The sequence below is a fragment of the Henningerozyma blattae genome, chromosome 4 (genome assembly GCF_000315915.1).
Source record: "Henningerozyma blattae CBS 6284 chromosome 4, complete genome".
Classification (NCBI taxonomy): Eukaryota; Fungi; Ascomycota; class Saccharomycetes; order Saccharomycetales; family Saccharomycetaceae; genus Henningerozyma; species Henningerozyma blattae.
In genome coordinates, this window is record NC_020188.1 from 662,327 (window position 1) to 678,511 (window position 16,185).

The following is a 16,185-nucleotide window of genomic DNA, read 5'->3' on the forward strand; positions in this document are numbered from 1 at the left end:
CATTAATATATAGGTATTTATCTAAGTAGTTGGTATATCTATTAATGAATGCATGACTTTTCATCTTTATAAATTATAGGTCAAGATATAAGTAACTTTTTATTTCGCAATATTCAAATCATTAATACTTTTCAGTAGTGTATTTACTTCAAATTCATCTTGTAACTTTCTATCTTCAACATTCTCTTCTTTAATCTCTTCTCCAATTATCTTTTCAAACTCCTCTGTCCAATTTAAATTTTGTACCAACTCGACTGCAGCATCATCTGAACTTCCTTTAAAAAATAAGTCAGTGTTTCTTGGAGAGCTTTTGAATTGGCCTGCCTTATCAAAATTTATAAGGATTCTTTTAATAGCTTTAGGTATTTCTTCGTGTAATGATGCAAACGGATAAACAGTCAATGATGTACCTGCCACGATAACTATATCATTTGAATGTGAATTGTCTTTATCATCATTATTAAGTAGCTCTAAATCTTCATCCCAAGTTTCGAAAAACTCAGAAGGTAAATTTTCCCCAAAGAAGACAATTTTAGGTTTTATTAGCCCATTACAGTTATCACATCTTGCGTACTTAAATTTTTTGATATTATTTTTATCAAACTTATTAAACTCATTTAGTTTTTCTTTAAAAACTTTCAAGGGGTATTTTTTCTTGCATTCTATACATTCATTTTCAGCAAAACTACCGTGAGCTTCAATGACATAGCTGCTCTTAATACCTGCTTCTCTCTCTAATGTATCAATATTCTGAGTGTAAATTCTTTGTAATCTGTTTTTATCTTGAAATAGTTTCATTAAATAATGAAATTTGGAAGGTTTAAATTTACCTGGATATAATTCATTGGCTAATATATAAAAAGGCTTGGGGTTCTTCTTATAATACTCAATGTCAAATACTGCCTCAGCATAAGGTAGTTTTAATTTTGATAAATTATGATATAGCCCAGTTTTAGGGGATCTAAAATCAGGAATACCGCAAGAAGTGGAAATTCCTGCTCCAACCATAAAGATTACTTTGGACTCAGGGAATTCATTTAAATGCTCTACAATTTGAGTTATAACTGGGTTGGTTGATATTTTTGACATTAATTCAGAACTGAAAATAGGATACAGAAGGTTACCTTTGAGCTGCTGGTTTCGCTTTCTTGAAAATTTTCTTTGGTGAAGTAATAGACAAAATGTGCTTTTCAAATGCGGATCTCATCGAATTGGACATTTTTCTATGGAATATATTCTCCGTAATTATTTCAGCGCTTATTTTACAAATATATTAAAGGTAGCAAAAAATTAGGTTGGAATTTAATAAATGAATTATAAAATATAAAATGAAAGTTCAGTAATATGTTAAAAAACTTTTTTTTTAGATTAAAAATTGTCTGATAACTCTATTGTGTTCTTTGCTTTATTAGTGTATTGTCCTCCTTATAATATTAGAATGTTTGGTACATAAACTTCGAACAAAAATCAAATATTACATCATATCTTAATTGTCGTAATGAATACAAAAAGTAGGATAAAATTTTTGTGAGACAGGATAGCATGGCTATTTTTAGACTGAAGTAGTACAATAGGGTTGTGAGGACAACAAGCGGCTCATCACAAGGAGATTAATTATAGCATCTTGCACTTTATAAGAAATAATTATACAAATAGATGTTCTACATATAACAGAATTGTCACATATTCTAAGAATATGTATCACTTGATTTCAAGGATTAATAATTATGTATATATTTATTTAGGTCAGACATGAATCACGTGACACAAAAAAACAAACATAGAACAAGAACTCGAGAATGTGAATATAAAAAGGAACAATCTTACATGAAGAACAAATGAAGAAAGCAACGAGCGGGTTGAGTTTCTAAGTCTAGAGAAAAATATTAATATCTTAATTACCATACACAGTTAGATAAATAGAGCCTTTATACCAAGTATAATATAGTTGAATTCCGGCTTGCTGCAATAGAAGAAGGAGGAGGAATTTAGAGGACAGATAGACTGGAATCACAAAAATTGTGACAAGAATGCATATGTATTAAAAAAATACGTCACAGTTCAACCAGTTATTCGAAGAAAAAAATGTAAAAATAAACGACCCCAGAGAGGATTGAACTCTCGATCTTGCGATTAACAGTCGCACGCCTTAACCAGCTTGGCCATGGAGTCTCTTGATTTCTGTTTTTGGCATCTTTTGTTTGTGTCCTTGAATAATGTTTTAGGATAATAAATCAAAAAAACGTAGGAAAATATCATCCACCACAAGTTAAATATCAAAAATATTTAGTTCTTCATAAATACCTTCAATTTTTCCCATTAACTCTACAATTTTGAATCTTTTTGAATGGGGTAAACTCCAATTATCTCCATTTGTAAAGAATTATATTTTACTTTTTATACAAATTGATAAATTAATTCAGGAAATGAATTCTTAGGTAATGATTCTTCTTTGTACTGAAATTGAAGAGAGTAGTTGAATTCCCTTTTTATCTTCTAATAATTTTAAATCATTATTTGTAAATTCCGAGCCTCTATCTGTAATAAATTCTTGTACTTTTCGTCCAAATTGTGTTTCAATAAATCTTATATTATTATCAATTTGAGCAACAATTTCATCATCAATTTTGTAAAGATGAGTTGTGCATATAACATATCTTGAAACACTATCAACCATTAGCATCATAAACCTAGGTGTTCCTGATGTAACTTTGTTAACTGGACCAAACAAATTAATAGTCCATGACGAACCTGGTGTCTTTAGCATTGTATAATTATTCATTGAATTTGTATAATGAAAATGTTTAGTCATTTTTCCAGCTACACAAATTTCACACTTATTCAAATCAACCATCCATTTTGGAAAATGGACCATCTCATTTAATTGAATTTCAAGTTTTGTTGATGGCATATCGTAATAAAATTTTACTCTAATACCATTCTTGTTAATGAATTTATAATACATCTCTCTTTCATCAGTCAATGAAGTGAGATTAGCATCTTCTTCATCAAGTATATCCTCAAAAACTTTTAGGTTTTATTTTTAGGTTCTAATACAATTTCCCTATTAGAACCATTAAATTTTATAGTTTTGTTATGAGAAGCATCCTTTTCTGTGATCTCATTTTCTTGTAAACTACTTAATAATTCTTAGTAAAACTTTTTCCTATCTTCAAAGAATTTAATAGTATTTTCTATTTCTTTGCTTGCTTTAACAGCCTCTTCAATATTTAACTCTTTCTCATTGAAGATTTTTGATTGCTTTTTACAATTCATTTAAATCCTATCATCTATCATCTTTAAATTTCTTTTGACAGACTCTATTGTCTCTAAATCAGAACTAGGCAGCGCTATCATACTAGAGTTGAAGAGAGTCTGAAATTATTAAATAATGAATTTTGATGTAATTTTGGACTACTTCTTTTACATACTCTACTCTATAAACATCTATATTCATTTACAAAATATGCTCTTTATATAGTAAGTTAAAACAAGCTCTATTCATAAATGTTCTTTAACCTTAAAGAACATTTCCCTTTTTTAACAAATACCTTAATTAAAAATGTCTTTTTACGAAATAAAGAGAAAATAACTATATTATTTTCCAACACCTTGTTTTTACTTAAATATTGTAAGCTGTGTGTATTGTACATATATCTTATGTCAGGTGTACAAAGAGTGTAAATTATACCCTAATTGTATTATAATTGTACGTTATTGGTGGAGCCACTTTTAGAATACGCCTACTTAATAAGAAGAAGCGAACTTTTCTATATGTTTATATTTTAGAATAATTAGTTACTTATCTATTTCATTAATCAACTTAACATGCGTACATTGTCATTCGATTGTTTGCACTATCCTAATCTTTACATACTTACAATATCTCTAAATATTTCTAGTAGTACGTCATACTATAGATATTATTATCCCTTGAATCTCTTCTTTCGAATTCTTTACTTTCTATGTTAGCTAAATTATTAAATAACTCAGAATTCAAAGTTTAATATCAAGAAAGTTGGATAATTTGTCAATTAGTGGCATACTAGATGTTACTCTAACTATATATTTGAGTTTGAGTATAAGATTGTGTTGGAACTCACATTTTTACAAAATAGAAATTTATAGAAATAACTTGTCAATGTTAAACAATATAGAGTAAAGTATTAAAGATCAAATGATTTCAAATGTAATTATTAAAAAAAATAATAACTGGAGGCATGCCTCTCAGAAATAGAGCATACTTAAATTGTTAGATATTTATGGTCTTTATATATAAAGTAGTAAGTGGTCTATTTTAGGATAAAAGAGAGTATAATATGAATAAACGTTGTTAATAAAAACCCCAATTGGAAATTTCATTGCTACTAATCTTACGGTAACAGGTGTTTGCTACGGTATAAACTAAGCTTACAAGACAGACAAGAATTGAAAGCATCAATTGGTGAAATTTTTTTATCTACAGAAGACGATGGATTGACTTCCATTTTCCAAGACAAAATGAATAAATTGGTAGGCTTTAATCGACATCTAATTTTTGTAAATTATACTTTTTTATATACTTTTTTAGTTTTACTCAGAAGGGTAGGAGGTTTCAATAATTATAACTATCTATTAAAAAGAAATATTCCTTTGAGTATGACTGGAAATAATACCTATACAAAATATTTACACATCATAGATAAATAAAAGTGAAGATCGCTTAATATTAAATAATTTATTCTTATTCCTTTTTTTATATTTTGTGAACTAACCAACATATATTATTTTTTACGCGGTTGTTTTAAATAAAATGTTAACTAACGGTAAACGAAATAATTAGTATTGTGATAAATAATAGTTGCTTAGCCAGCAATAGATAATCTACAATTCAACTACACCATAATATATATATATATATGTCGTATCTCTTACTTGGTGGGACTGTAAATCCTTTCAAAATCCTCACCTAATTATTACATGATATTGCTAGATATTCATGGTCTTTATACATACAACAGTAGATATACTGGTTTAGGATAAAAGATAGTATAACCTGAATATACGTTGCTAATAAAAACCTCAATTAGAAAATTTGTTGTCTTTAATTAATTGACATCATGTAGCTTCTACATGATATACTAAGTATGAGAGGCACATAACTCTTGTGAGGCTAATTAGCTGAGAAATTTTCACTTATAGACGACGATGAATTGACTTCTCTTGTCCAAAAAAATTATATATAAATTGCCAAAATTTTAGTCGACATCTAACCTTTATATTTTTATAATTTCTATAGTCTTAATTCCTACTCAAAAGGGTAGGAGGTTTCTATACTATAAAATGGTTACTACAAAACAGAATTATTCTCTTAATTATGACTAACAGCAATACTAATACCAAGGATTCAAATGTCGTACAGATATATATACAGTTCATCAGCTCCATTCAATGCTGGTTCATGGATATTCATTCGTTACTATTTAAAAATAATTAGAAGACTAATATAGATATTTCTAGTACGAAGTTTATGTAGTTTAACAACTGGTAACGTAAGAAATAGAATCAATACTGCAGAAAAATGAATACATTAATTGCACAATTTAGATAACAATATACTTGCTATTATATAATATAATAATCGTTATGTAGATACTATTCTCGAATAATGAATTGTGAAAGTTGTATGTGTAGCTGAAATAAATCGAGATGCAGAAGAAGCACAATTTAAGCCATGAATGAAAAAAAAGCTTATTTACTTTGACTGTAAATTACAAATATTATTATTAGTTTTCTTTATAATTGCAAAGCCTAAATAGAATAAGTTGATATATGTGAAATATGATTAGATATGTCGGTATAGTTCGTGGTTTAGTTAATTATAAACCTTGTTGTAATCTTTCCTGTAACTTGTTCTTTGCAAAACCCCATGCACTCATCAAACCCTTATCCAAGTCCAAAGTTAGTTGTGGTTCGTTGGCTGGTGGTTTTGTAGCTCTAGAAGCAATAGTGGCAGAATCGGTCTCTAATATAATACCATTATCTATTGTTTCATCAATTATTAATAAGACCATGTCATAATGTTCTTGAATATTTTTTTTATCTATACCAGATTCTAATATTAAATCTAAAGAATCTCTTATGGCAGCAAATGCTTGTTGTAAAATAATTTCATTTTCATCTAATGAACCAATCAAGTAAATGGTTAAATCTAGATATTCCTTATAAATTACTAAATTGTTTTCAAAAATTAAGATTTCAGAATCTTGCTTATGTGTCTTTTTAACTAAGCTCTTTTCGAACTCAATTTGTTTTTTCAATGTTTTTGGTAAATTGCTATCATTGGTAAATATAGTATTGTTTTCATCATGAGGGGGATTATAATATTTAGTATAAATTCTGTTACCTTGTGAATCTAAAAGCAACACCGCATGGACAGAATATAAGGATAACTGGGACATATTTCTTATAATATATTGTGTACTATAATTGATATAGGTTACTGTAGTTTTCTCCCCTATGATTACTATTTTTGCAATTCGTCAACTCAATTGACGTTACAAAAAATACACATAAAGACCTTTTTCTAAGTAAATATTGATCCCAAATTTAATTTCAATGTCAATATTTCTAATTGAGGCTCTTACTGAGCTAACGACGCACCGAAATAACAAATCAGCAATACGGAATTTAATTTTCAAAGAAAAACGTTGAAATTTCAAAGAAAGGGAGGGTAACTTTCGAGGACGAAAAGTGACAGTAATATAACATTCTTAATAAAAAACAGGGACTGCAATAAGTATTATTTAATAATTCAAGTTCTTGTTAAAAATTCTATGTAAGGTATTTATTTTATTTAGGTCGTAAAGTTATAATGACGGACTTTTCTTTGTCATGTATTTATTTTATTTAAATGCACAGATGTCCCAGTTCAGACGAAATCCATTGTATATATACAAATGATATTATTATTTCATACTTGTACAATAGTATAACAAGCAACTTTCAAATTTTTACTGTATTGTCTAATTTCCATATTTTTTTTGTTTTCCTTCTCGTATATTTTTTTGTTTTCTGCATATTTGTAAATCATATCTTCTTGTTGAAGAAAATATTGGATATCAAATAATTATAAAACTAGAAGACAAAACTATGTAAAAAGAGTTAAGAAATTTATTATTATTATCAAGGAGAATTGTGTCATTATTTACCATTCGAATTTTAAAAATTTTATACTTCACAACTATCTGTCATGAAATATTGCTATCCTAAACGGGATTTTTTAAACTGTGAAATCTGATTGGCTGAAAATAGCGAGAATTCGATGACTAGTTTTGCATATCTGAATAAAAGAGATTTATGCATTCGTTTAAAGGTGAGGATGCTGTTTTATTACTGGTCTTTGTTTTCGGCATAGTTCTTTCAGATTAAGGTGTTAATTTGCATTCAAACTACTGTTCGTTATATACAGTTTATAATATCAATTCCTATTAGAGATTGAATGGGAATTATCATTGGGCTATATTTTAGAGGAATTCAATCCAAAGATATCATCATTTTATAGACACTAACTATGGCAAAAACTAGCTCCAAGCAAAATGAAAATTTTCACTTCAATGCTTCCAATGTAAGTAGCAACATTTTAGGCTCTAGTTGGGTGAATCTCTATTCTACAATAGAAAAGGTAACCTTTTCAAAAGAGGATTTCCAAAATGCAATGCTAAATGTTATAAGAGAGCCAAATATTAATTCTACCGTTGTTCTTAGAGCAGATATCCTAAACGAAATAACTTATAGTCCTTCAGATGGGGAAGAAATTGAACATATCACTCAGGATTTAGATAAATTGCCAATTCCTGATAAGGATGCAGTTCAAATTAACTTGAACGATATTACACCAAGAGTTGATCTATTTAATGATAGTGACGAAAAAAATTTTGAAAAGAAACATGATATCTTCATTTGGAAACAAATTGTTAGAAGAGTTATACCAAGAAATGTTTTCAAAGATGCCATTATAAATCAAACATGTTTACTTTTGAACTCAAAGAATCCTACTTTCAAGGAAACCTCTCTAGTGATATATACACCCCATTTAAATAACCCTGATGATTGCCCATTTTACTTACCAAAAGTGAAGAGTGTGGGCATTCTTCTACATGAATCAATATTATCTGTACACTATTTGCCATTTAGTGATGAAACTGTTACTAAGGAGAACTCAATCCCTCCAGTTCTTCTAGATGAGAATGACCGTATGGTAAGAACTGCCTATAGATTATTACAAACTGCAAATAAACATTCTAATGGTGTGATGCAAGGATATGAGAAAAGAGTTACGCATGATCAAATTATATCAAAAGTTGTTTTTCAAAATAGATATGTTCAATTGAAAAAGAAATATTCCAAATTTTTAGTAGATAGTTGGGTAGAATCAACTGATCCAAAAAAACATGTATTTGAAGACATTTCAATCGCTGCATTTCTGATAGAATTATGGATTAAAATTTATGGAACAAATTTTAGAGAAAAAATGCAGTTTAGAGATTTGGGATGTGGGAATGGTGTCTTAGTATATATCTTAATTTCTGAAGGTGTAAATGGTGTTGGTACTGATGCTCGACGCCGGAAATCTTGGTCTATATATCCATCGAATGTACAAGCATCATTAACTGAACAAGTCATTGTACCTGCCTTATTATTACGGCCATATCCTACTTTACATCAAATGTATCCTAATATTGACTACAATTCGAATGTTTTCCCAGTAAAGCTGGGAAATTCTGAAGAGTCTACTCCAGATGTTCCTCAAAAGGCAATCTTATATTCAAGTAAGGACCTACTTGATTCACCACGAGTTTGTACAACTGAATTTCCCCCAAATACTTTTATTATTGGTAATCATTCTGATGAACTAACTTGTTGGATCCCACTTTTGGGCTACCCATTTATGGTAATTCCTTGTTGTTCTCATGGGTTCTCTGGACAAAGAGTTCGTTATAGAGTTAAAAAGAATAAATCTGACATCCAGAAAACTCCAAGTCCTGCCAACCAGAATAATAATAATAAAGGAAATAGTAGTTATGCAGGCTTAGTCAGTGAGGTTGAAGATATATCTAACAAAGTAGGTTGGCAAGCTCGATTAGAACTATTAAGAATTCCAAGTACTAGAAATGCTGCAATTGTTGCCTATGAGAATAAAAATGCTTTAGCAAGTTTTCCAACACAAGAAGTTTATGAAGTTATTCAAAACGGTGGTGGTGCTGGAGGTTGGATAGAAAATACTATGAACTTAATGAAGAAGAAGCCAAGAGGACATTGAATACCATTATATCGCCGAATTAATATAATTATATCCTAAATATATGTATATTATTATTAGACTAATTTGTTTTTTGTGTTTTATTTATTCTTTTTTTTTATTATTTTTTTTATATAATCGTGATATAAAAATGCGTAGGTAGTAAAGTAAACCTTATCGTTGTATACTAAATAAATAAATATTGGGATTTTAAATATCAATACAAACAATAAAATATTTAGTATTATTTTTTAAAATAAAATAAATAAACTACCATTTATATTTGAGAGTATGCTGTTGGTATTAATACAACTTTAAAAATGCGAAAAAAAAATAGTGATATCTCTTATTTTAAACGCGCTTTAAACTTAGTGAAAAAGTCACATTAAAAGATCCTTTATTGTATAAACAACTAAATTTTAAAGCAAGGAAGCATCTAATTCATTACATATACATTTTGTATTGGTACTTATCCTCCCCTTCCAACATATATCGGGGTAATGATTTATTGAATAATTCTATAATACCTCACTAATATTCTAATTAAATGCAAAAAATATTACTTCCGTCTTGTAAATTATATTATAAATTTATATCCAAATTAAGCTTTAAGCAATATCGATGTATTCATGCTAAAGCTATTTTTGAGAACACAAATTGGATTAAAAATAATATTCATCTAAGTAAAGCAGTACGATCGGAATCAGGCATAAAATCTAAAACTATCCCAATTACGCTGAATAAAAAATATTTGAAACCCACTAGTATATATATTAAGGACCAATCCTTCAAAGAATTATTAGATTCAGGTTTATCTAATATTTATAACGAACATATTGTTGGCTGTCCTAAGAAGGAAAGAGAATTTAAAAATAAAGCATGGGGAAAACTTCGAAGTTATTTATACAACCAATTAAATGTAAAGACATTAAACACTCCATCTGAATTTGTAATGGATTTATTTAAAGTAATTGATATTAAAGAACCAGATACTTTACTTTTACAATTATTGAATATGCATAAAATTGAAGACAACGTTTGGGTCAATATTTTAGGCATTGATAATAAATCAATTACTTCCAATTTAAAATGCCAATATATTTTAAATGGGATGTATAATTTTATTTATAATCAAGAAATTATTCCAAATTGTGAACCAGCTATTGACACAGATATTGATATTTCTAATCCTGCAGAATGGTTTCCTGAAGCTAGAAAATTAAAGCGTACAATTGTTTTACATCTTGGTCCTACTAACTCTGGTAAGACGTATAGAGCATTACAAACATTGAAATCTTCTGGTAATGGCTATTATGCCGGTCCCTTGCGTTTACTTGCACGAGAAGTATATGATAGATTCAAAGCTGAAGGGTTTAGATGTAATTTGTTGACTGGTGAAGAAGTCATTCAAGATTTGGATAAGATGGGTAATCCAGCAGGCATTACATCAGGTACTATTGAGATGGTTCCCTTACATCGGAATTTCGATATTGCTGTATTTGATGAAATACAAATGATGGCAGATCCTGATCGTGGTTGGGCATGGACTATTGCATTATTGGGTGTACAAGCTAGAGAAGTTCATCTATGTGGTGAAAAGAGTGCCTTACCATTACTAAAGGAACTTGTTAAAATGACTGGAGACAATTTGGTGATTAATGAATATGAAAGATTAGGTAAATTAACTGTGGAAAAAAATCCACTTAATAATAACTTTGCATTATTAGAAAAAGGGGATTGTATTGTTGCCTTTTCTAAAAAAAAAATTCTGGATTTAAAATTAGAAATTGAAAAACGTACCAAGCTAAAAGTTGCAGTAGTTTATGGATCATTACCACCTGAGACGAGAATTCAACAAGCCAATTTATTTAATTCTGGGACTTATGATGTAGTAGTGGCTAGTGATGCTATTGGTATGGGATTAAATTTAGCTATTCGAAGAGTTGTTTTTACCACAAATATGAAATTCAATGGTAAAGAAATGGAATCATTAACATCATCTAATATTAAACAAATTGGTGGTAGAGCAGGACGTTTCAAAGCGGATTGTAATAAAGAAGACATTAGAGGGTATATTACAGCTACAGATCGATATGTTTTAGCCTCTGTTAATAATGGTATTGAAGCACCTATTGAATACTTAACGGCATGCTGTATTTGGCCTACTGATGAAATTTGTAATAATATTATGAAACAATTACCTTCTGGTACTTTAATGAGTGAATTATTTGAAAAAATATCTATTTTATTGGATAAAAAATATAATAAATTTTTCAAATTATCAGATTTATCTAACAAATTGAAAGTTATTAAAACTATGGAAAAATTAAATAATATTTCATTTAGTGAAAAATTGAGATTATGTAATGCGCCAATGAAAGATTTCCCGTTGACTAAAGATGCTTTTAAATTATTTTGTGAAACAATTTCTAGGGGGGAAACCAAGAGTATCTTATCGTACCCATTACCATTTAAGATTTTGACTTACGATAAGATCAATGATGATAAGGATAAAGAGTATTCTTTGGAACAATATGAAGCGATGTATAGCATATTTACGTTATATTCATGGTTACACAACCGGTACCCTAATTATTTTATTGATATTGAATCGGTGAATGAGATGAGATTATTTTGTGAGATGATTATCTTTGCTAAATTGGATAATTTAAAGAAGAATCCTTATAATAAATTTATGAATTTTAAGAAGACTTTGTTTAATAGAAGATATTTTAATAATGATGATAGAAATCAATATTATATACCGAATAAGGATATTAAATATAGAAGGTTTCAAAGAGTAAAGAAGATATCAACAAAGTAAGGTACGACTTGAAATATCACTGTGAAGGATAAGAGTGTAAGGAGTGCAAAACCACAGAGTATAAACAGCAAGAGTGCTAATACAAATACACAGAGCAAGAGCAAGAGCAAGAGCAAGAGCAAGAGCACCAATACAAAGAATACAAAACCCAAGAAGAAATCTAATTCATAGATGTAAATATACTATGTAAAATAATATAAACTTGTTAATATTACAGTAATTTGTTATGCATTACCTTTTGGTTACTAGTTTGTTTCTTGCCGCCGAAAGAGTTAAAATTTCTGAGGAAAAAGGAAGAAAATTAATTGAAGTTCGAAAAAAAAATATGTATATATATTATTTATTATATTATTGTTATTAATTAGGAGTGTGTGGTGTGGTGGTATATAAAATTGTATAAAAAAGATCAAGTATAAACGACAAAAGGGGAAGGTGGTGGGGGTAGGGTGAGTGGGGTCATTAGAATCGTGAAGAAAAAGCATAGAATATGAAAAACACAAGAAAAATAACAAAACAATACCAAAAAAGTGCAAGTGCAAGTGCAGGTGCAAGCGCAAATGTGACTAATTGAGTATCATTTTATTTGCATTGTTGTTCCAATTGATCCAATCGTTATTTCTATGGGTTTGGGCGGTTGTATATTTTGTATCATGTATACTCAATGAATCCAGAGAGATAATACTGGATCCATTTGAGAGAAAAGAAGGAGATGGAGAGACGGAATGGGAATGTAGATTCGAATTAGCATGGGCTTTATAATTAAGTAGGTTTGTAGTACTAGTGTTATTGCTGTTATCATTATTATTACTACTCTTTGGTGATGCCAAAGGTGAAATGTACGTTGAAGAAGCAGACGATATGGAAACAGAGCGTATAGAGAGATCTTGTAATCCCAAATAATCATCCAAGGGACCAATATCATATAATGAATTGAATACAGGCACACGTTCTGCACCCAATGGAGTTCCCTGTGGAGCCAAACAATCAATGTGCAAGACTCTATATATCAATTCACTCAATGAAGGACGTTTGTCAGGGTTCAAACTCAAAATATCAGCTAGTAGTGAGTTCAACTGTGGTGATATTGGTAGAATACGACTCAATACAGAAGAATCACGAGTATAACAACGGAAAGTGTGATCTGCTTGAGAATCAGCTTGTAACCATGGGTTACGGACACATGTCAAGTTGATTAGAATGATCCCTAGAGACCAAATATCACCAAGTTCGGTACGGTAATAATAGGGTACGGATGGTACAGCTGAGTTTTGAATCTTTTCTGGAGCCATATAATAAGAGGACCCCACAGAGACATTTGCCGGTAAAACTCTTTGAGTAGTGGCCAAGCCGAAATCACACAATTTCACGTTGAATTGAGAATCCAATAAAACATTTTCTGGCTTAATATCACAATGGAAAACACCCAATTGAGCACAATTCAAGATAGTCAAAGCCAACTGAACAAACACTTTTTTAATTAAAAATGGGTTTTTGGCAAAATGCTTGCAATCGACAATGGAAGTGAATAAGTCCAGCGGGTAATAATCCATCACGATAAAAGTGGCCACGGGCGAATCAAGAACCTTGTGCACATGAACAACATGCTGTAGATGGTTCACACGTAGTTGTAATGAGACCTCTCTTAGAAACGGACACTTTCTGATCCATTCTATAGTCTTTGGGTTGTATTCATCTGCTAAAAGATCCAAATCGATCGATTTCAAAAACAGACTGCTATGGTTTGCTTGGAAGTATGAATAAAGCTGATGAGTCAAGTACCTAGTCTTTGTGGCGTCATCCAACGTACGATCACCATTGACATTCTTCTTGAGAACAGCCTTAATGGCGACTGTATTGGCGACTTGGCCACTACGGTAAGTGGGCACATGAGTGTCTATGGCACGAAACACAAGACCGTAAGCGCCTGAACCAACCTGTTCAGTCAAGGTATAGTTGTTTATTCTGCAGTGTATGGCAGAGTGTTTGTGGCAGGTCATAGTATGATAGAGAAAGCGAATGAGATGGAGCTTAGAAGAGCTTAGAAGAGCTAAAAGGAGATGAAATGGGCTAAGTCTGGAGTGGGGAAAAAAGACACTAGTCTAGAGCTAGGACCAAAGAGAAGACGAGAGTGAGAGTTTGTGTAAGTGTCAATACAACTTGGACCAAACACTAGAAACCAAATACCAAAAACCAAATAAACAAATATGAATGTTTGTGGTCGTTGACTTATATATGCTGCCGCCAGTGAGGGCTCGAGCGGGGCCTGTCCCGAAGGGGTGACAATCCCGCCCGAAGCGGACGGCGTGGCCGTTTGGGGAGAATGCGGGTGCCCAAAAGCGGCGAACCCATGCAGACGTAAACACGCCCGATAGGGCAATGACGTGGGTGACTGCCCAAAGGGTGACTACTGCACACGTGACGCATACTTGCCGGGCCACGCTGGCGGTACGCACGTGACCGGTGGGTGTACTAGTACTGAGCGACCAGCGTGGTCACTGCTGCATCGAACAGACTGTTCTTGATGGGCATCTCCAGGGCATAGAAAGGGTCCTTCATGACGTAGTCACCGTACAGGCAGTGCACACGGCGTAAGAGGTTGTCTGCCGTGTGGATGCGTGTGATCACGTGCGCGCTCTGTGCGGCAGGACTACGTGTGTTTACAAGAACAAATCGTGCTCCTGTTAATGTCTGGTAGACGTATATTTCCAATGCATCGGTTTCTATTTGGCGTACGCCTCCTCTGCTCCAACTACGGAACCCGGAGGAGAAGAAATCTGTGCCATGGTAACTACCCAGGTTATTATTGTTACCCAGGGTACCCTTGCCGTTGTTGTTGTTGCTATTGCCGCTACCAAGTTCATCGTTGCTTCCTGGTGGGATATAAGGTACGTGCTCGATGATATCATCGCCATGAACGTCACTATTGCCGCTTTCACCAAGCTGGATGGATTTGGGTGTCAATTGAGATACAATGGCAAACACAGAGTGTAAAGTACTGGCAAAGATCAGGTACTCGTTACCGTTTTTACTGCCAGGGTTGTTGTTTGCACCGTTCAGATCCTTCTTGTAGATCAACCCACCAGACTTGTTGATAATCAATAGAGCTTGTGCTAATTTCATGGTTGTAATTCGTATTCGTATTTGCTTGTTTGAGTGTGTGAGTGTGCAAGTGTGAGTGCGTGTGTGTGTGTGTGTGTAATTCTTATACAATTGGCCGTGGCAATATATCTATTGTTTAGTTAACAAACCTGTAGCTGCTGATCTTCTATAGTTTGTTCCTGATCTTTCTTAGCTTTGTCCTGATCTCTATCTTGATCCTCCTAGTTTCTAGCTCGATAAGATTTGCATTCAGATACATCCAGGTCTCGTTTTTGTCTTGCCACTCCGCGTCGGAACGCGAAACGGAACTCGGAACGGAACTCGGAACGGAACTCGAGACGGGATTCGGAACGGGACACGGAACGGGACACGGAACTGAGATCTGATCTGATACCAGATCCCTACTTCTACATCCATTCGCGTGTGCCCTTGCTTACTCATCCTGTTTATACAATCGTAACACTGACCCATTGTTCCTTCTATTGCCAAGAGCCAAGACTTTATTTTTTTGTTATTTTTAGTAAATAAACTAAAATAAAATAACAAAGAAAAAAGAAAATAAAAAGAAAGGCACTTTAAACTCCAGTATGATTGATTGTCTTATCGGGTTGTAATTTCATCCTATTACATATTCAATTGCTTATTACGGATCGTATATTGCATATTGCATATGGCACTACTTACACCTATATATACCCTTATTCTTCATATTTATACTCAACTTATTAAACCCCCCCCCCCCCTCTTCTTGACAAGCAAACTGCCCTTTGTAAAAGATTTCAAACCAATCGCCCTAAAAAATACCAAGACTTTCCAACCAATTAATGTGGGTGAGACCCTTTTAAAACATCGTATCGTCCTACCATCTTTGACTCGTTTTAGAAACAAGTACCCTGGCAATGTCCCCACAGATTTGATGGTCGAATACTATGATCAAAGATCTAAATACCCAGGAACTATGATCATCACCGAAGGGGTCTTC

At 31.9% G+C, this 16,185-nt stretch overlaps 7 protein-coding genes and 1 non-coding gene across 8 annotated transcripts; 2 read left to right on the forward strand and 6 right to left on the reverse strand.

Annotated features, from left to right (window-relative positions):
- Nucleotides 1-99: 99 nt before the first annotated feature.
- On the reverse strand, nt 100-1,089 carry HST2 (histone deacetylase HST2; the record flags this gene model as incomplete). The annotated part of the gene is made up of 1 exon (XM_004180242.1): nt 100-1,089. The coding sequence occupies one exon, from the start codon at nt 1,087-1,089 to the stop codon at nt 100-102; it is 990 nt and encodes a 329-aa protein (XP_004180290.1).
- Nucleotides 1,090-2,098: 1,009 nt separating this feature from the next.
- TBLA0Dtrna1N lies at nt 2,099-2,172 on the reverse strand. Its single transcript has one exon. It is a non-coding gene; the product is annotated as a tRNA-Asn (tRNA).
- Nucleotides 2,173-2,434: 262 nt separating this feature from the next.
- On the reverse strand, nt 2,435-2,965 carry TBLA0D02690 (integrase catalytic domain-containing protein; the record flags this gene model as incomplete). Its single annotated transcript, XM_004180243.1, has 1 exon — nt 2,435-2,965. The coding sequence occupies one exon, from the start codon at nt 2,963-2,965 to the stop codon at nt 2,435-2,437; it is 531 nt and encodes a 176-aa protein (XP_004180291.1).
- A 2,893-nt stretch (nt 2,966-5,858) lies between these two features.
- Nucleotides 5,859-6,440, reverse strand: RET3 (coatomer subunit zeta; the record flags this gene model as incomplete). The annotated part of the gene is made up of 1 exon (XM_004180244.1): nt 5,859-6,440. One exon carries the CDS (start codon nt 6,438-6,440, stop codon nt 5,859-5,861), a length of 582 nt encoding a protein of 193 aa, XP_004180292.1.
- A 1,112-nt stretch (nt 6,441-7,552) lies between these two features.
- TRM44 (tRNA (uracil) methyltransferase) lies at nt 7,553-9,301 on the forward strand (the record flags this gene model as incomplete). Its single annotated transcript, XM_004180245.1, has 1 exon — nt 7,553-9,301. The coding sequence occupies one exon, from the start codon at nt 7,553-7,555 to the stop codon at nt 9,299-9,301; it is 1,749 nt and encodes a 582-aa protein (XP_004180293.1).
- A 526-nt stretch (nt 9,302-9,827) lies between these two features.
- On the forward strand, nt 9,828-12,104 carry SUV3 (ATP-dependent RNA helicase SUV3; the record flags this gene model as incomplete). Its single annotated transcript, XM_004180246.1, has 1 exon — nt 9,828-12,104. One exon carries the CDS (start codon nt 9,828-9,830, stop codon nt 12,102-12,104), a length of 2,277 nt encoding a protein of 758 aa, XP_004180294.1.
- A 563-nt stretch (nt 12,105-12,667) lies between these two features.
- TBLA0D02730 (uncharacterized protein) lies at nt 12,668-14,101 on the reverse strand (the record flags this gene model as incomplete). The annotated part of the gene is made up of 1 exon (XM_004180247.1): nt 12,668-14,101. The coding sequence occupies one exon, from the start codon at nt 14,099-14,101 to the stop codon at nt 12,668-12,670; it is 1,434 nt and encodes a 477-aa protein (XP_004180295.1).
- A 472-nt stretch (nt 14,102-14,573) lies between these two features.
- On the reverse strand, nt 14,574-15,224 carry TRS23 (TRAPP subunit TRS23; the record flags this gene model as incomplete). The annotated part of the gene is made up of 1 exon (XM_004180248.1): nt 14,574-15,224. One exon carries the CDS (start codon nt 15,222-15,224, stop codon nt 14,574-14,576), a length of 651 nt encoding a protein of 216 aa, XP_004180296.1.
- Between the last annotated feature and the right edge of the window lie 961 nt (nt 15,225-16,185).